Source organism: Ostrinia nubilalis, chromosome 21 (assembly GCF_963855985.1).
Source record: "Ostrinia nubilalis chromosome 21, ilOstNubi1.1, whole genome shotgun sequence".
In the NCBI taxonomy this organism is placed as follows: Eukaryota; Metazoa; Arthropoda; class Insecta; order Lepidoptera; family Crambidae; genus Ostrinia; species Ostrinia nubilalis.
The window spans coordinates 2133063-2153369 of NC_087108.1; the positions used below are offsets into that span (position 1 = coordinate 2133063).

General features: G+C 43.1%; 1 protein-coding gene across 1 annotated transcript; it reads left to right on the forward strand.

Annotated features, from left to right (window-relative positions):
• The first annotated feature begins 1180 nt into the window (after positions 1-1180).
• On the forward strand, positions 1181-19542 carry LOC135082424 (uncharacterized). Its single transcript, XM_063977218.1, has 14 exons — positions 1181-1350; positions 5313-5511; positions 5710-5859; positions 6513-6772; positions 7555-7680; positions 8812-8952; positions 9885-10022; positions 11241-11393; positions 11550-11929; positions 12107-12346; positions 12405-12665; positions 13804-14530; positions 17816-17927; positions 18402-19542. The coding sequence occupies exons 1-14, from the start codon at positions 1258-1260 to the stop codon at positions 18629-18631; spliced, it is 3210 nt and encodes a 1069-aa protein (XP_063833288.1). The 5' UTR covers positions 1181-1257; the 3' UTR covers positions 18632-19542.
• Positions 19543-20307: the final 765 nt, after the last annotated feature.

The window sequence follows — 20307 nt, forward strand, 5'->3', positions numbered from 1 at the left end:
GGACACGGAGAGCGGAATGAGGGAACATGTTCATGGCCCACTGCCAACACTATGCCCACACCTCAGCTCACTTCATAATCATTTGTTGGACCGAAAAGTTATTAGGTATAGCGTTAAAATAAGCTCACTGACTGACAGTTTTTGAGTTTGACACACGAATTTAGGGTGTATCCATAGAGAAAAGTAATACATAGGAAATAGAGAACCCTCTCTGTCAAATTTTTGAGCCTACTAATTGACAGCCTGGTGTTAAATTCCCTGTACTTAACCTACGTACGTAACGCTCACATACATACATAGTTCACGCACACATACATACATAAAGTCCACGCACACATACACACAGTTTACGCACACATAGGCCCTCATAACCTTCAAAGAATTATTGTTTTTATGATGTACAATGTAGAATTTTTTCAAATCCATTATTTTGAAAATATTTATCTTTATGGTGTACGTATTGTATTATTTTCAAAACAATGGATTTGGAAAAATTCTACATTGCACATGGAAATGCAAATAAGTAAACAAAAACTTTTGAATTTAATAATTTTACTTTATTTATGAACACACATAATATTATACACCAAAAGCGTCTTTTCGCAAAGTTTTCAACAACACTAAAAAGCATTTGCACATTGAGAAAACTCAGATCACTTGTGAACATAACAGAAAGTTTCTTCGCGATTCACGAAGGAACGAACAAAACTCCGATGAACCAGAACAGCAGCAGGTACGAAGGAATGAACTTGAATTTGACTCGACGACTCTTCAATACTTTAATAGGGCCACAGAAAACTTAAATGATGGCTAAGAAAACAAGAATGCATTTAACATAACAAAAACAACACCGGCCATTTTGGAGGAAAAACAAAGTTGCCATATGTTAAATAGTAATTTCTACTACTCTATTATGTCAATTATAACAAAAATGTCAATGTTCAGTTTTAAATTAAAACAAATTAATTTAATTTAAAAAAAGTTTTCACATTGTAATTAACAATATTCTCAAATATATTTTAATTAAGAAAAAAATGAAAATATGAAGGAAACAGGAGCAGCGACATCTAGAGCGTTTTAGGGTAGTTAAAAAGTATTTGAATTTATTCACCGATGTCGCTGTTTGGAAGCAAGTTTCACTTCGATGACCGTTGTATGGAAGTTTCCACACCCTGGGTGTATCTGTCAAGTTTACTTTCGCTATTTTTGTTTTGTAAAATTGAATTTTAGGTAATAAAATACACAAAAATTAACAAAATGAATGTGATACAAGCAGTTAAAATGTACATAACCAAAATGACGGAGGAAAGCGGCCCCGGAATGAAAGTAATACTTATGGACAAGGAGACTGTGAGTTTTCTAATATTTTCAAAATAATTTCATGCTTAGCTGCCCTTAGCTTAAATATTTTATCTTAACTATTAAAATTTCTATGAAAGCGTATAATTTAATGCACTTAGTAAACCATTTATTTCCATGTTCAGTACCTATTTGAATCAACAGAGTATGAATTTTCTGAAATTATTAACATAATTTTAAAATTATGCAATTTCTATTATGATATCTTCTTATTGTGAACTTTAGTATCCTTATTTATTTATTTATTTAATAACAATCTTAGCTCTAACATTACAGGTTACCCCAATGCGATAGAGTAGATTAATTAGTACATATTTAACAATTAAGATTGCCGCTATGGCTATAACATAAAATAAATAATGTAACCTTTGTGAATTCAGTCAAAGAACAGCTGAATATGTCAACGGTTCTAGCTACTACATTAAGTGTACGCAACGTTCTGGTAATTGGCGCCTCTTTTAGCATATTGGTTCTTGCATTCGGAATTGCGAATAGAGGAGGCTGCCGGCGCCGCCATACGTACCGGTCCGGCACACAAAGCGTCATCGACTGCAGTACGACCTGGTTGCATACCCGCCCCCGTACTAATTTGAACATATACGTAGCCAGGCTTAGATCCCGTCTAACTTCTAGTTTGTTGTACCCCACCATCCCGAGTACAAATAAAGTTGGATACATGAGTGGATAGAACGGATATACGCCATACAATTTCAGATATAAAAATCTGGTAAACTTGTTTTGAATCCGTTCTATCATAGTCTTATATTTAGCCTCATGGGGTGACCAGACGAATGCATTGCATTCCAGGTGGCTCTTTACTAGTGCTTCGTACAAAGTTCTCACTGCATTCAGATTCGTGAACTCTCGTGATTGACGCAAAATGAACCCTAAATTCCGGTATGCCTTCTTACAGGCTTTAATGATGTGTCCCCGGAAAGAGAGATCGGTTGTAAAATAGACTCCAAGGTCCTTTGTTTCCGTTACTCTCTGCATCGGAGCACCGTCTACTGTATATATGAATTTGTAAGGTGATTTTGACAAGGTGAATGACATTACCGAACACTTAGAGACGTTGAAATACAATTTGTTCCTATGGCTCCACTGCACTACCCTATCAATATCTGCCTGCAGCCCATCGCAGTCCAGCTGGTCTTTGACTTTCCTAGCCAATTTTAGATCGTCAGCGAACAAAAGGCACACTGACTCCCTAACAACATTTGGCAGATCATTTATCATCAGGTTAAACTCTAAGGGCCCTAAGTTGCTCCCCTGACTGACTCCTGACCTAGTGAAGTATGGCATTGATTGATGGCCTTCCCATTCCACATATTGACGTCTGTCTTTTAGATAGCTCGCAAAAAAAGACAGCGTTTTCGGCGTAAAGCCCGCGAGAGCTAGCTTTGCGAGAAGGACGTCATTATCCACAGTGTCGAATGCCTTACGAAAATCAAAGTATGCAACGTCTACTTGAGCTCCAGCGTCCAGTGCTGGCGTCAATAAAGTCATCAAGTGCAACAAATTACTTGAGGTATTACGAGCAGGACGAAACCCATGCTGTGCATCCGATAACTGAGCCCTTACCTGCACATAAATCGATTGATATATAGCCGACTCGAAGATTTTTGCTGGCGTATTTAAAATGGCCACCGGTCTATAGTCACAAGCATTTGTTCCGCCCCCACCCTTAGGCACTGGGACCACCCTGGTCAACTTCCACTGCTCAGGGAACACTTCACTTTCGAGACATGTGTTGAAGATATGTGTAAGCGGATCCTCTAACACTTTATAACAGTCTCTAAAAATGAAAGGCGGAATGCCGTCCGGTCCCGTGGAATGCTTTGGTTTGAGCTTTAGCAAAGCTCGCCTTACATCCTCTAGTTGCAACGCATGAACCCTCACCCTGGCTGCGTCGGCTGCCCCCGACCCACTCGCCGAGGCAACATCCAATACTGCTGGCTCTGGGTTATACACGGAGCAAAAATAGTCAGCAAACTCATTCACACATTCCATTTCAGAAAGAACTCTACCATCTTTTAGTAACTTTTGTTTATTTGTGTTATTTCTTTTTGTTTTGACGAAATGCCAGAATGCCTTCGGATCTTTTTCTAAATTATACTGTACCATATCTCTATGTCGATTATGAGCAAGCTCCACTGCCTTCTTCACCCTCGCTCTACACAGTGAGAACTCTTCATAATCACCGATTGATCCACTCTTTTTGTATCGTTTATGTAATTTATATTTTAAACGTATTTCAGATATAATATCCGGTGTATACCACTCAGGATATGTATATGGCGAAGTCATGAGCCTTTTTCTAGGGACACAATCTCTGATAGCACTATGGACATTATGATAAAAATAATCCAAAGCCTCGTCAGGAGTATTTATCGAATACAAATCACTCCAATCTATATCCGCTAAATTGCCGTACAAAAGATTGAAATTGGCTTTCCTAAAGTTCCATTGACCATCAAGCAATTTATGCTGTTGATCCTTTCCACTTGTTTGTATCTCGTGTTTAGCCGCTGAGACCGTAACAGCGAGGGGAGGATGATGCTCATCTACCGGCTGCAAGCCCACCGCCACAGCTACCGAGACAATACCACGCACACCGTCTCCGTTTAAAACCAGATCCAACTGTCTGTTATTACAATTAGGAACGCTGTTACTTTGACTGAACCCACAAAAGGACAAAAAGTATTCATAATAATTACAGATTTCCACATTTGCTGAATAAAGATTAAAATCTCCTAACACAATTACATTATTATGGTATTTTGTACAAATTTTTTCAATAATATTAAACAATATCATATATTCATTAATATCAGCCTTTGGAGGAATATACACAATACAACAGGCAAATAAAAATCGTGTTTTTAGAAATACATCAGCGCAAACCATCTCAAAACAATGAGTGTCCAGGTCGACATTGTCCGGTATTGGCACTGATCGCAACTCATACTGAGGGGTTGCTATTAGGCACACACCACCGTGCTTTCGACCATCCGCTCGGTCACAGCGCAACACCTGATGGCCAGGCGGGATAAATTCGGCATCGTAAATTGACGCATTACACCCGGTTTCCGTGATAGCGAATAAATTAGAAGCTGAGGCCTGAACAAATGATAGGAAACTTGTTAATTTTGTTCGCAAACCTCTGACATTCTGGTAATGTATTTCTGTGATTCTATTTACTGTGTGACTAGGTCGATTTAGACTTCTCTGCCTCTCTACTTCTCCGAAAGTTCTGACGCCACGGCTTAATACATATATCAGCCGTCCAGTTGGCGGGATCCAGAACCGTATTTACCAGTCTTGACGGAGTTCCGATTTTAAACGATGCATAATTGCCTCGTGGTTTAAGCGATTCCACCGTGCAGATAGTCTCCTTACAAATAGATTTTAAATGATCAAGTACCTGGTCATTGCCTGTCCCCTGCTTCACATAAAATAAGTGCAGATATTTCCGACTTTCCGATGCTTCGAGCGCCAAAGCTCCCGGAACGGCTGTACCCCGCAAAACTGGAGGAACCGACTTTCTCTGGCGTTTACTCCTCACTTCCGTCCATTCCCCTGCTTCCTCAGCGTTGGGGACAGTTTCATTAATGAGAGAGATGCTGTGCTGTTTCCTAGGGTTGGCTCGAGGTCTAGATGTCGGTCCTTGATCAGATTTGGCAACCTGATGATGCACAGGAAGAGTCGATGAACCATCACTGGAAGTGTCCTGGTGCTTCGGTAACGTTGCCACGCTGGTTTTCTTTGGCTCGTCGGCTTTCACCCTAATACTCTGAGCGATCACCTCAACTTTGTTTTCCAATTTGTCAAATTTTGTTGACAAACTGCTGATTTTACTTATCTCTAATTTTATTGCTAACAGATGTTCATTAAATAGCTTACTGATCTTAGCCATAATACGATTCTCGAATTCCGTCTTATATTAATTTCAGACCAGTATAATAAGCATGGTATTTAGCCAATCGGAGATTCTCCAGAAGGAGGTATATCTTTTCGAACGTATCGACAATATCAGCAAATGGGACAACATGAAGCACATGAAATGTATTGTGTTTGTGCGACCGACGTCAGAAAATGTAGCTCTGCTGTCCAGAGAGCTGAGGCATCCAAAATATGGGGTTTATTTTATATGTAAGTTTTACATTTTATTCATTCAAGAATATAACCAGTGTTTTTTCTGTTCTTTTTGTTATGCATGTATTGACTATTATGAAATGAATATATTCAGATTCAGATTTATAAGAAAAAAAAAGAAACAAAATATGCAAACTGGGAAAAGTGAAATTAATCTATTTATATTTTTTTCAATGTTGGATAATGGTGTTTCAGACTTCAGTAACGTGATCTCCAAGTCAGACGTGAAGACGTTGGCGGAGTGTGACGAGCAGGAGACAGTGCGTGAGGTGCACGAAGTGTTTGCGGACTACCTGGCCGTGGATCAGCATTTGTTCTCGTTCAATATCGTTGGCTGTATGAATGGTAAGATTTAAAACTTCATAGGAATTCTTAGAAGCAAAGTAGTTTTTTAATTCTTGGCAATGTTTCAATTTCAATCAATCAAATCAAAATTTCAATCAGAGCAAACCTTTAAAATTTAAATAAATAACTGCATTTTTGTCAGAATCAATTTCTTTTAACATACTCAGCATTTTTTATTCCAAGTTGCTTCTGTACTTTCTGCTATAAAGGAGTGGGCAGCTGAACTCTCCTGTCCTCCCTCGGCATGCCCATGATGAATGAAATGAAAAAAGAAACCATGGTCCATGAAACCAGGTCATTCCTGAAACCGACTACCTCTAGTAGAGCTAGCTGTGATAGGCTTGCTAGCCTTGCTGCTATTGATTGATTGTTTTCCATTTCTATCTAAAGCCCGGTCTGTGAGCACGTAGAATTTTGTCCAATGACCCCAAGCTACCCATCCTTATCGCTCGCGCGTAATTATGTTGCTATCGCGCTCGCACACTCACTGCGGGCGCCCGTCGCACTGTCGCGACAGCAATATAATTACGCGCGAGCAATAAGGATGGGAAGCTTGGGGTCATTGGACAAAATTCTACGTGCTCACAGACCAGACTATATCTATGTTTCTGAAATATAGTCTTTCATTTTATTCTATTTATCCACACTTCCAGGTCGTTCCTGGAACCAGAACCACCTCCAGCGCTGTTCTCAAGGCCTCCTAGCGCTCCTGCTCTCTCTCAAGCGTCGCGCCGTCATCCGCTACGACGCCGCATCAGACGGCTGCACTCGTCTAGCGGAGAGACTTAGAGACCTGCTGCGGAGGGAGGCAGCGTTGATAGATAATAACGTGCCTGTCACCGGAGACGTGCCTACGCCTATCGTGCTGATACTGGATAGGATGGATGACCCGGTCACTCCGCTGTTGAACCAGGTATGCAATTAATATGCTAGTTGACATTTGACACCCAAATTCAAAAGTTATACCAATACACGTTATACAAAAAAAATTGGGATAATAGGGAAGGATTACTGGGGGTATCCCCAGTTTGTTCTACTTGTTTTTTGTGAGCTATCAAAAGGAGGATGAGGCTTTTACCCAAGTGGGGCCACAAACAAGAGATACAGATTAATTGAATAAACTTGTAAAAATGTGGAATATAAAGCTATAATAAAAAAAAATAATCAAAAGGAAATTCAACCAGAGATAGGTATTTCTGATTTTTTTGTATTGAAAAGACAAGCATTCATTGACGTCAGTCAACACAATTCTAGATATTAATCTTAAAGCTACTTAAATTATTTCTTTAATTGAGTTGTAAGGGTGAGAATTTTGCTTTGGTATTTTTGCAATTTATGACTGACTGCCGAGTCTTTTTTTTGCTAAGTATTGGGTATTGGAAACAATGATTCTTTCACTACGTTTGTTCCTGTTGAGTCACACCATTTTGTGTATCACTTACCCATTGGTAAAAAAATTACCAATTTAGTAACACTGCTACTCAATGCCACATTTTTTCCCCTTTCAGTGACAGTGTTACAACAAAACACTGTGCTCTCGTTGAGTAACCGGTGGTTTTCATATAGAGTTTGTCAGACTTGACGTTTGTTAAAGTTAAAGATGGTGCAACCCAGCCTTACCCAAACTAATCAATAGTATTTAAAACACTACTAAACCAAAAACGTAACAGTGAAAGAAATAAAAATTTTTCTCAGTGGACATACCAGGCGATGGTGCACGAGCTGTTAGGGCTGCACAACAACCGCGTGAGCCTGCCGCAAGCACAGCAGGACTTGCGTGAGGTAGTCCTGGCTTCGGAGCAGGACGAGTTCTACGCTAAGGTGGGTAAAACTACGCCTGTTTAGGTTTACGGGACTATTCCCACCTCTCGTTCCCACCGCTGCAACTCCTGTGTAGCCAGGATCTACAGCTTGACTGTCATAAAAACCCAACCAATGAAGATCAAGTTTGTCCCAGGAGAAAGTTAAACTGTCATTGGACCCACAACGAAATTAATTAGAAGAACATAGGAGGAGTTCGAAATTAAGGTTCGACTTCCCTCCATTGCAAAGCGGATGACAGGTGACAAACAAAGGTTTAAAATCTTTAAGAAAAGATTATGCACCACGGACAATAAATATCAGTGTTGTTTGTTGCCTGTTTAGGTTTATGGACTGCGCACATTATCGGGACGGTACTGCGAGATCGAATCAGATATGAGGAGATCCGTAAACGGACTAAAGTCGCTGACACAGCCCGATGGATTAGCACATAGTACGCAAAACTGACGGCCGATGGGGCAGTAAGATTCTGGAGTGGAGGCCGCGTACCGGAGAACGCAGCAAGGTGGACCGACGAAATCAAATGTAGCAGGAATCTGGACGCAGCCGTTACCAATCGGTCAACATAGAAATCATTAGAGGAGGCCTATGTTCAGCAGTGGACGTTCTATGGCTGAAATGATGATGATAACTGTTTACCAGGCGATTAAGTAGCTCATATGGAAGAGCAGTTCGATTTTTCAAGTTATTTAAAAAACAACTATGCTTTAAGGATACTGCATTGTAATTGTCGTATATCGTTTCATCCGCGAAGACGACGTGCCCCACTAATTTTTGGTCTCGGTCGCGCGGGGTGCGGGGAGTTTGCTCCGAGCAATCCGAGCGGCATTATTGTAGTGTGCGTGTGCACTCTTGGATAATATAGCGTGTACCGATAACCAGTGGCGGCGTAGCATGGGTTGGCACCCCCTGGTACCCCCCAGGATTTTGGGGTTACCTACTGATTCGAAGATTGGAATACAATCGTACCCCCCCCCCCCCCCCCCCCCCCCGTATCATGACATAGACCGCAGATTTTGCCATGCAGATGTGCCAGTGAGTACTAATCTGCGCGTCTTGTGTCACCCCCTAATGCTTGGCACCCGGGGCGGACCGCAGTTTTTAAACATGTTACATTTTTTTTTATAACAGAACCTGTACTCCAACTTCGGCGAGATCGGGCAGACGATGAAGCTATTAATGGACGAGTTCCAGAAGAAAGCCAAGAGCCACCAGAAGGTCGAGACCATCGAGGATATGAAGAACTTCGTCGAGCAGTACCCGCTGTTCAAGGTAAGCCATTATGTACTAGTAAGGGTGGATTCGACCAAACATAAGTAAATAATATAAATCTCAGAATAAATCGACAGTTTTGACATATTTCCCATACTGAAACTGTCAATGTACCAGTTATACCAGGAGTTATTCTCGGATAAAAGTTTGGTCGAATCGGGCCTAAATAGAGCATATTTTGATTTTTTCGTATCAGGGGTTTTACGGATGATTTTTTAAAATATTTGAAGTTTTTAAATGGGTTTAAAAATGTTTGGAATGTTATAACTGCCTCTGCTCGCATAATCTATAATGCTATTGTAAATTCTTGCACAAGACTGACAGTGAAGGTGATCGAGTTTCTGACGATGCTTCTTCTTAGCACTGGCTTATTTATTGTCCCGAAGCAGTGAATTAAGATGGGGGTGTGAAAAAGCAAAAGCCTATTTTCAGAAAATGACTTATTTTCATATAATCAATATAGGCCTGACTGAAAACTGGACACACACTTTGGCATCACAGGTATGCCAGCCACGTGATGGCGATAGCAACTTTTTGTAAGGGCCTAAAAGCATTCGTTAAAACTCGCACGGGCGCGTGTCTGTATTGTATAAGCACTTGAGCAGCGCATGCGTATGACGGGTTTTCAAAGGGCGGCGGGGGCGGGCGTAAAATTTAAGGCGCATTAAAAAAGACGGGCAACCGCGCGCCTTTAAGCAGAACTCATTAAAAACTCATTAAAACTCATTTATTTCTGTAAATAGGCTTAAAAAAGCACTTTTACACGTCCCAGTATTAACCCTACCACTGCTTCAGGACAATAAATGGGCCAGTACTGAGAAGAAGCAGCACAAGAAACTCAGTCACTATTGTCAGCCTCTTTTTCAAAGGTTTACATGCTTTAAAATGTACAAAGTTAAGAGGCCCTAAAAGAAATAAACTATAATTTTCAGAAAATGTCAGGAACAGTGACGCGCCACGTGACAGTGGTAGGCGAGTTATCGGCGTTGGTAGCGCAACACAACCTGTTAGACGTTTCTGAGTTGGAGCAAGAAATCGCCTGCCAGAGCGACCACGCCAAGCATTTACAGGTCAGTGTGGATCTATCTTTACTTCCTCCAGGATTCAATGTGGATCCGCCTTTAAACTGGACTCTTGGGACTAGCTTAGTTCATAGCAAGCATGAGGGTTCATTGGGGACAGTAGAGACGGTTACGTCACAATGTCGTTAAAATGGGGTTAGTGGCGTCACATTGAGGACAGTGACGTCACAATGTCGTTAAAATGGGGTTAGTGACGTCACATTGAGGACAGTGACGTCACAATGTCGTTAAAATGGGGTTAGTGACGTCACATTGAGGACAGTGACGTCACAGTGGTGGGCGAGCTGGTGGAGCGACACAACCTGTTAGACGTTTCTGAGTTGGAGCAAGAAATCGCCTGCCAGAGCGACCACGCCAAGCATTTACAGGTAATTTTTCATTATGGTCCAATAGGACCCCTTCCATTTTACCTGTGGATGTCGCTATAGGGCAGGGGTGACCAACTTGATTAGACATAAGATCTACTGTTTACTAACGAAACCCTGGGCGATCTACCACTTACATACTTCTTGAAATCTTAAATGAAACAGCATAGTTTAGTACACAATCATGTAGTATTTTTTGCCTTGCCACGATCGAATTATCGACCGGTTGGTTGGCCACCCCTGCTATAGGAGGAAAATTATGTAAATATCAGGGTTTCCCATCCCAACTGGCCGGTAAGGGGAGTGAATGCCATATCTCATTTTCCTCTCGTAAATTAGAGTTGGTCGTGCACATGGAGTTAAGACTAAATAATTTTTATACTTAGTTGAGGTTTTGTGCAATTATAAGTCATAGCAGAGTTATCAACTCGGAAAAGGATCAACACTCGCGAGCTGTCATTGCCTTTCGTCAATCGCGAGGCGAGGCGTTTACGTTACGGCGCGGATAAGGCCCAGAACAGACGGTGAAACGCAACTGCGACGAAACTGCAACTTTGTGATGATTCTGATGAATGAAACTGAAACTGCTAGTCTCAAACTGGTCGCGTCATGTGTGGTCTCTCAACGGACGCTATGGCAGAAACTTAGATGCAACTCAAAAGTAACTAGCAGCTGCAGTTGCGTTTCACCGTCTGTTCTGGGCCTAAGTGTGCGTAGCAGTATGGAATTTCATACAAAGAATACTGATCGCCTCGAGTTGATACGGTTACGATCCCTTTCCGGGTTGATATGTGTGCTACGTCCTTATTACGAATTTAAATATTTCTTTATCTGTCGACAGCGAATCAAGGCGCTCCTCGCCAACGAATCGGTTCGTCACCACGACGCGCTCAAGCTCGTACTTCTCTACGCACTGCGCTACCACACACATGCAAGCAACGCGCTACCGTCACTGCTGCAGGCGCTAGCAGCCCGTCAGTGCCCCGAGCCCAAGTGAGTGACACGCTACAGGACGCGACGCGACGCTACAGGACGCGACGCGACGCTACAGGGAGCGACGCGCTACCGTCACTGCTGCAGGCGCTAGCAGCCCGCCAGTGCCCCGAGCCCAAGTGAGTGACGCGCTACAGGACGCGACGCGACGCTACAGGACGCGACGCCACGCTACAGGACGCGACGCGACGCTACAGGACGCGACGCGACGCTACAGGACGCGACGCGACGCTACAGGGAGCGACGCGCTACCGTCACTGCTGCAGGCGCTAGCAGCCCGCCAGTGCCCCGAGCCCAAGTGAGTGACGCGCTACAGGACGCGACGCGACGCTACAGGACGCGACGCGACGCTACAGGACGCGACGCGACGCTACAGGACGCGACGCGACGCTACAGGACGCGACGCCACGCTACAGGACGCGACGCGACGCTACAGGACGCGACGCGACGCTACAGGACGCGACGCGACGCTACAGGGAGCGACGCGCTACCGTCACTGCTGCAGGCGCTAGCAGCCCGCCAGTGCCCCGAGCCCAAGTGAGTGACACGCTACAGGACGCGACGCGACGCTACAGGACGCGACGCGACGCTACAGGGAGCGACGCGCTACCGTCACTGCTGCAGGCGCTAGCAGCCCGCCAGTGCCCCGAGCCCAAGTGAGTGACGCGCTACAGGACGCGACGCGACGCTACAGGACGCGACGCCACGCTACAGGACGCGACGCGACGCTACAGGACGCGACGCGACGCTACAGGACGCGACGCGACGCTACAGGGAGCGACGCGCTACCGTCACTGCTGCAGGCGCTAGCAGCCCGCCAGTGCCCCGAGCCCAAGTGAGTGACACGCTACAGGACGCGACGCGACGCTACAGGACGCGACGCGACGCTACAGGGAGCGACGCGCTACCGTCACTGCTGCAGGCGCTAGCAGCCCGCCAGTGCCCCGAGCCCAAGTGAGTGACGCGCTACAGGACGCGACGCGACGCTACAGGACGCGACGCCACGCTACAGGACGCGACGCGACGCTACAGGACGCGACGCGACGCTACAGGACGCGACGCGACGCTACAGGGAGCGACGCGCTACCGTCACTGCTGCAGGCGCTAGCAGCCCGCCAGTGCCCCGAGCCCAAGTGAGTGACGCGCTACAGGACGCGACGCGACGCTACAGGACGCGACGCGACGCTACAGGACGCGACGCGACGCTACAGGACGCGACGCGACGCTACAGGGAGCGACGCGACGCTACAGGACGCCAGTGCCCCGAGCCCAAGTGAGTGACGCGCTACAGGACGCGACGCGACGCTACAGGACGCGACGCGACGCTACAGGACGCGACGCGCTACCGTCACTGCTGCAGGCGCTAGCAGCCCGCCAGTGCCCCGAGCCCAAGTGAGTGACGCGCTACAGGACGCGACGCGACGCTACAGGCCGCGAAGCTTCAGGACGATACAGGATACAAATCTTAGCTTGTTTAATTCTCACTGCGTAACTCTTTCACGCAAAAACAGTTAGCTACACGAACATTAAAAAGAGATTTGATTATTTGTTTGTATTGAATAGACTCCGAAACTTTGGACTGATTTGAAGATTCTTCCACGATTAGAATCTTATAATTCGGAACGACTTAGGCACCGAACAAAATGAACAATTACTAAATCCTTTATATTGTTCGGTGCTTAAACTCTAGACTCTATTCAATTGATTTTTGTTTTTACTAGTGTATAATTACCCTAACATTGCAAAAAGAAATGCTGTGTATACCTGTAATTGAGGTCATATACGTATCATGTGTTAAACCATGTTAAAATGTATGAACTGTATTATGTATGTGACTTTGTTGGTGTACCTAATAAATAAATAAATAATGTGAGATTCCCCGATGGACACAGGGGTATGAAATTGGCCGGGTCAGAAAGGACGGTCACTACCCATATTTTACATCGAAACAAGTATTGAAAGTTGCTACCCAGTTGCTACTAATCGTTAGATAATTGCTACCCTCGATTTAAAGAAAACTAGCGCAGTTTGTTCTCGCTGGATAGGTGACTAGCCATTCTGATGCTAGAATGGCGCGTCACCTAAGAAAGTAGATTATTATCTTTAAATCGAGGGTAGCAACTAGTAGCAACTGGGTAAAGCCTGGTCTGTGAGCACGTAGAAGTTGTTGCTGTCGCGCTCGCACACTCACTGCGGGCGCGCGTCGCACAGTCGCGACAGCAATATAATTACGCGCGAGCGATAAGGATGGGTAGCTTGGGGTCATTGGACAAAATTCTACGTGCTCACGGACCAGGCTTTAGCAACTTTCAATATTTGTTTCGATGTAAAATATGGGTAGTGGCCGTCCATTCTGACGCACACCGAAATTGGCCGGGTCAGCTAGTTATTTACGATATTGTTGTGTCCAGGCGCGTGCTGCTGGCGCTGGAGCTGTGGGCGGCGCGCGCGCGCAGCGAGCGGCTGTTCCGCGCCATGACGCCGCACTCCATCACCAAGCGGCTGTTCCAGGTCAGTTCCGATGGTCAGGGCTCCATAGCACAGCAGGCCCCGCCCTGGCAGGGAGCCTCACACAACCCACGGGTCACTCCGGGCAGCGAGCGGCTGTTCCAGGTCAGTTCCGCTGGTCAGGGCTCCGTAGCACAGCAGGCCCCGCCCTGGCAGGGAGCCTCACACAACCCACGGGTCACTCCGGGCAGCGAGCGGCTGTTCCGCGCCATGACGCCGCACTCCATCACCAAGCGGCTGTTCCAGGTCAGTTCCGCTGGTCAGGGCTCCGTAGCACAGCAGGCCCCGCCCTGGCAGGGAGCCTCACACAACCCACGGGTCACTCCGCGCAGCGAGCGGCTGTTCCGCGCCATGACGCCGCACTCCATCACCAAGCGGCTGTTCCAGGTCAGTTCCGATGGTCAGGGCTCCATAGCACAGCAGGCCCCGCCCTGGCAGGGAGCCTCACACAACCCACGGGTCACTCCGGGCAGCGAGCGGCTGTTCCAGGTCAGTTCCGCTGGTCAGGGCTCCGTAGCACAGCAGGCCCCGCCCTGGCAGGGAGCCTCACACAACCCACGGGTCACTCCGGGCAGCGAGCGGCTGTTCCGCGCCATGACGCCGCACTCCATCACCAAGCGGCTGTTCCAGGTCAGTTCCGATGGTTAGGGCTCCTTGCCAATTGTCCCAGGATCATAAAATTAATATTCCTTCGAAATAGAGCAACAACCACAAGCTGTCAAACGAATCACGCACCTCTTTTCATCACACAGCGTTGCTGCTAGCGAGCGAGCGATAAGGATGGGTAGCTTGGGGTCATTGGACAAAATTCTACGTGCTCCCGGACCAGACTATAATATCGGTCATAAATTTAAAAACTCATTTACATTGATGACAGTTACTACTGGCGACGATAATACGAATCAGACTTAAAACCATACAACTCGGTTTCCTGAGTTGGTGTGCGTCGGTAACGAAAAGTAACGCTCTAGCAACAAAACTATTGAAAAGTTAAGTTCAAATTACGAAGTTTAATTTTATTCGTTGTTTTGTAGCGTTGAGTTTCTCGGCTGACAAGCGGGGTGAAGGGCTCCAAATAACGACACCGCGTTGAGATGCAAAAATGGGGTACTTTATTGCAAAGTACGGGGCAGGTACAAAAATGAAGTGCGGGCGTCTCCCGTCCGTAGACCAATTCCCGCAAGGACGTTGGACTCAGACATGTGCATGTGGATTGAGTGATCCTTGCTTCAATCTTAACAAAAATCGAGGAAGTTTTACTTAAAATATGTTAAAACATTGCGATGAAGTTTAAAAATTTGTTAAACCTAAGATAAAAATGTTATGGCCAATAAATAGGAGCACTCATACCGCACGCTTTAAGAAAACGTCAACATGTTTATTTCAGAAAATAAAGCCTTTCCACTTCTTTTTATAGTATTGAAAAATTGTTAAGAATATGTTAAAACTATTAACAAATTCCGAAATCCCTTGCACGTCCCGTTCCAAAGTTATGACGATTATTTAGGATCACTCACACCGCACACGGGCCGTATGAGTGCTCTTGAAAATCATGACTATTTATTAATAAATACGTTTTATTTCTGTTGGGAAATGTGTGCAAACTGACGAGCGAATTTGTTAAAGAATAAATGTGACAAAACTTAAAAGCTGAAGGAAGAAATTAACCTTTATTCTTTCCTCCAATATGCCGTGTGAGTGATCCTTACTTTTACCTCTATCTGCTCATATGTAGTTCGTAGGCAGAGTGAGATAGTATCTAAAATTGTTAATCGTTTTTAACAATAACTTGGCATATATTTTGCTTTTATTAAGGCCATAATTTAAGAAATATCAAGCTTAGATGATTCCTAAAGGAAAATGTTGATTAGGGTACGTATGATTTTTTATTTTGAGAGACTGTTTCGATTCATCAGAAGTTTTCCTAAGGACGTTGTATCAAAAATAATCCTAAAGAAATTATTTGAAAAAATCTGCTACTAGCAGCATTTTTTCAATTTGGTGGCGCCCGCGGATACAATAGGAGGTCGCAAAGTTGAAATTCGTAAAGAGCACATCGAAATCTATACATTTCTAGATGCCTGCCGTGTGTAACCTGTACTTATAAACCTACATCCTTAATTTGATATGCAGCCTTTCTACATTGTTTATCATGCCATATAGCATGTTTGATGATTTTATAATAAAAGGGTAAATACCTATGTATTTAAGCAACAATATTATGTAAATTTAACTACTAAGACGTGCTAAGACATTAGTTTTTTTTTCTTGGCATTCGCGGTTTGCGGTATTTAATTTATTATAGTGACAATCAACATTGTTTTATGATTTTGTAATAAAAGTGTAAATACATTAAAACATTAAAATATAATACTTACTTAAATTAAAATACGTACCTTTTTAATTTATTTACTTATTTGCATTCCAGTTCAGTGTTTATTTAAAACGCCTAAAGTATGTAGGTATGTCAAGTAAAACAGAATGTTAACATAGAATCCTATCCTACTAATATTATAAATGCGAAAGTTTGTGAGGATGTCTGGATGTTTGTTACTTTTTCACGCAAAAAACTGCAGAACGGATTTTGATGAAACTTTACAGTATTATTGTTTATAACCCAAAATAACATATAGGCTACAATTTATGATGATATATGACAAACTAAATTTCACGGGGGTGAAGCCGTGGGCAAAAGCTAGTATAATATAAACAGGACACAAAACACCTAAAGTATGTACCTAGGTATGTCAAGTAAAACAGAATGTCTAGAAGACTAGTTAGCCAATAGGAATAAAATATAAACAGGACACCTAATACATATTAGATTGCATTGGTTTTGCATTGTCACGTCTGACGAATCGGAACAGTCTCACAAAATAAAAAATCATATGTACCCTAATCAACATTTTCCTTTAGGAATCATCTAAGCCTGATATTTCTTAAATTATGACCTTAATAAAAGCAAAATATATGCCAAATAATTGTTAAAAACAATTAACAATTTTAGATACTATCTCAGTCTGCCTACGAACTACATATGAGCAGATAGAGGTAAAAGTAAGGATCACTCACACGGCATATTGGAGGCAAGAATAAAGGTTAATTTCTTCCTTCAGCTTTTAAGTTTTGTCACACTTATTCTTTAACAAATTCGCTCGTCAGTTTGCACACATTTCCCAACAGAAATAAAACGTATTTATTGATAAAAAGTCATTATTTTGAAGAGCACTCATACGGCCCGTGTGCGGTGTGAGTGATCCTAAATAATCGTCATAACTTTGGAACGGGACGTGCAAGAAATTTCTGAATTTGTTAATAGTTTTCACATATTCTTAACAATTTTTCAATACTATAAAAAGAAGTGGAAAGGCTTTATTTTCTGAAATAAACATGTTGACGTTTTCTTAAAGCGTGCGGTATGAGTGCTCCTATTTTTTGGCCATAACATTTTTATCTTAGGTTTAACAAATTTTTAAACTTCATCGCAATGTTTTAACATATTTTAAGTAAAACTTCCTCGATTTTTGTTAAGATTGAAGCAAGGATCACTCAATCCACATGCACATGACACAGACGCGGGAAAATCTGGACACCGCGGTGTAGAAATCGGCTCTCAATGTGCTAGTGTCATCTAGCGGCGAGCGGCGCAAACACTTCCTAAACTGGATACATCTTGCAATAAGCACGGTGATCCGCGGAGGCTTGGTAATGCAGGCGAACACCACGAGATGGCGCTAGTAGTATTGATTGATAAATGTGATATTGTTACAGTTGGAGATTATTATTTTATTTATTTAGGTTTATTTATTTATTTATTTATTCAGAAACTCAACAGCTGTTTTACAATATTCATGTTAGTTTGATGAGCATTAAATCTAAGCCAAGGTTACACACTATTTTTACTATCTTCCCCAGGGGTTGAACGGCGTGGAGAACATCTACACGCAGCACACGCCCGTGCTCAAGGATACTCTTGAAGACCTCATCAAGGGCAAGCTGCGAGAGAACCTCTACCCCACGCTTGGAGGTACATACAATTTTGATGTATATTGTCAGAGACAGATGTTGCATTTTTGACTGGTGGAGAGTGGGAGAAGGATTGGCTTGGTAACCAATATCTGGCTGACCCCGCGATTCTATCTTCCACATTCGCCATGTAGTCAACGTCAAATAGGCGACACGGAAAGTGGCCTTATTCCAATAGTAACAAACACGTGTTGCGAATTTTTTGCCTACTTTGTGTCACTGTGGTGTCACCAACTATTTGACGCTGACCATACCGTCCAATCAGTTTGTAATCTATGATACTGACGATTGAATTCTACCAAAATTACTGGACTTATATTTGTAATTTATGTTTCTACATAATATGTCTATATTATAGTCTATCACCATAACAGCAACCGCCGCGGGCACCAATGCGAGTGTTTTAGCGAAGACTTATAATGAAACTAACTTACCCATGCAAATACTTGCCTTAAAATAAATCTATTTTATCCAGGCGACGACTCCGGCTACGGGCGGCGCCCTCAAGACATTATAGTCTTCATGGTGGGCGGGACCACCTACGAGGAGGCTCTCTCAGTCCACCAGGTCAACCAGGCCTACCCTGGCGTCAGGGTGGTGCTAGGAGGCACTACCATACACAACTCGACGAGCTTCTTCGAGGAGGTCCAGGCTGCGATGCAAGGTGTCCATAGAACGCATACCAGGCATATTAAGAATGTTTAAGGCTGGGTTGCACCATCTTACTTTAACTTTGACAAATGTCAAAAATCTGTCAAACTTCATACAAAAAACACTGGTTATCGTTATAGTTACGGTCAAAGTTGGGTAGTGCAACTCAGTCTAAGTGTATGGTAGTTAGAAATCGTGAATGTATTATGGACTATGGAAAGCACAGTCGAGCTATTACGAGAGGCAACGTATCGTATCGTGGTACAGTCAGCGTTGAAGAGTTCGTGACGCCCATTGTGGCCAAAAACCTTATTCCAATGTAATAAAGACGTGTTGCGAACTTTTTGACTTTTTACTTTGGGGCTAGATGGCGCTGTGTGAAATTGTCCAAAGATATTTATTTTTGGCTACTTTGGGTGTCACGAACTCTTTGACGCCGACTGTAATATAAATATATCTTTATTTTCTCATCACACAATCAGCCGGACTAGGGTGTGCGCCGTGATAAAATCTTATTGATGAATTTAGACGACAAATGTATGGACTTATCGCGTAAACTCGATAAAATGGTGCGATTAAAGCTTATCGCGGCGTATTCTGTTGTGTGACTGATTCATATGCTAGTTATTATATCCAGTTAAGAAAACATACAATAATTGATGTTTAATTTTTTTCCACGATAGATTATAACGTGTCGATCAATGCCAAATGAATTATTTTTGTTTAAAGTTCCAATGAATTATTTGTGAAATATTAAACCTTATTTTGAGTATTGAAAAAGTATGTCAAGTTGCATTCCATTCGTGTAAATGTTCATTGTTACATTGAATATCGTGTATTATTATTTTGCCAGAGGTGTTTGAGTGATGAGTGTACAGTGTGATTAATTTATTTGTTAATATTAAGTTAAAGTTATTTATGTATTATTTTATGGAAATATAAATTGTGATTATTCAAGAAGTTAATTTTTTTTTTCATTTTCTATCATCATGGTTTTAATTTGTTATTTCAATCGATTTTGTGTAACATTCACATAAAAATATGGGTTGGAGTATACAGAGTAAATTTTTCAAGAGTGGTTGCCCGAATTCGACACGTAAAATACTGAAAAGGTCTTTGGAGCAGATTTAGAATAATTTAAAATAAATAATTGAAAAATTCACCCTGTATACAGGCCATAGCAAATAAAACACTTGACTGTTGTGTTCAAAACACATTTTTTATCATTTTTTATTGAAAAATATCCGCCGGCACAGGTGTGCGTGCCGCCAACAATACAGTAAAACAAAATGCCGTTCGTTTGGCACAAACCGGCGCGTGCGCCGCCAAACTGATTGCCCTCAAGCTGATGCGGCAAGCGTTATCTCCAATTTACAAGAATTAGGCTTCACATGTTCTCTATAAAAACCATTTACATTACAGTTATACCACATTCCGCATACAAATCCTTCAGTCTTTGCTCATACCGGGCGCGGGGGCGTGTGGGTACCGCGGCCCGCGCCCGGTTCACAGTTACTGTTGGTAACAACTACCCGCGAGGGTCAACACACATAAGGCATTTAGAGAATCATTATTCTAACCGTATAGAATATTCTTTACATTGCCCGATGACAATAAATTAAAGTGCCCATATAGGTACGGATGAATCAAGCTGCTCGAATTTGTTAGACCTATCTACGACACGCATCGCGTCTCCACGCAGCTCGGACGCGGTAGAAAGATTTCGAAAC

What these genes read in the sequence shown, in the direction of transcription:
- LOC135082424 (XM_063977218.1), top strand. Translation starts at nt 1,258, where the DNA reads ATGAATGTGATACAAGCAGTTAAAATGTACATAACCAAAATGACGGAG. An exon ending in AGGACGAGTTCTACGCTAAG is followed by an intron (nt 7,681 to 8,811) that starts GTGGGTAAAACT and finishes TTTTTATAACAG; the next exon opens with AACCTGTACTCCAACTTCGG. An exon ending in TCACCAAGCGGCTGTTCCAG is followed by an intron (nt 14,531 to 17,815) that starts GTCAGTTCCGAT and finishes TATCTTCCCCAG; the next exon opens with GGGTTGAACGGCGTGGAGAA.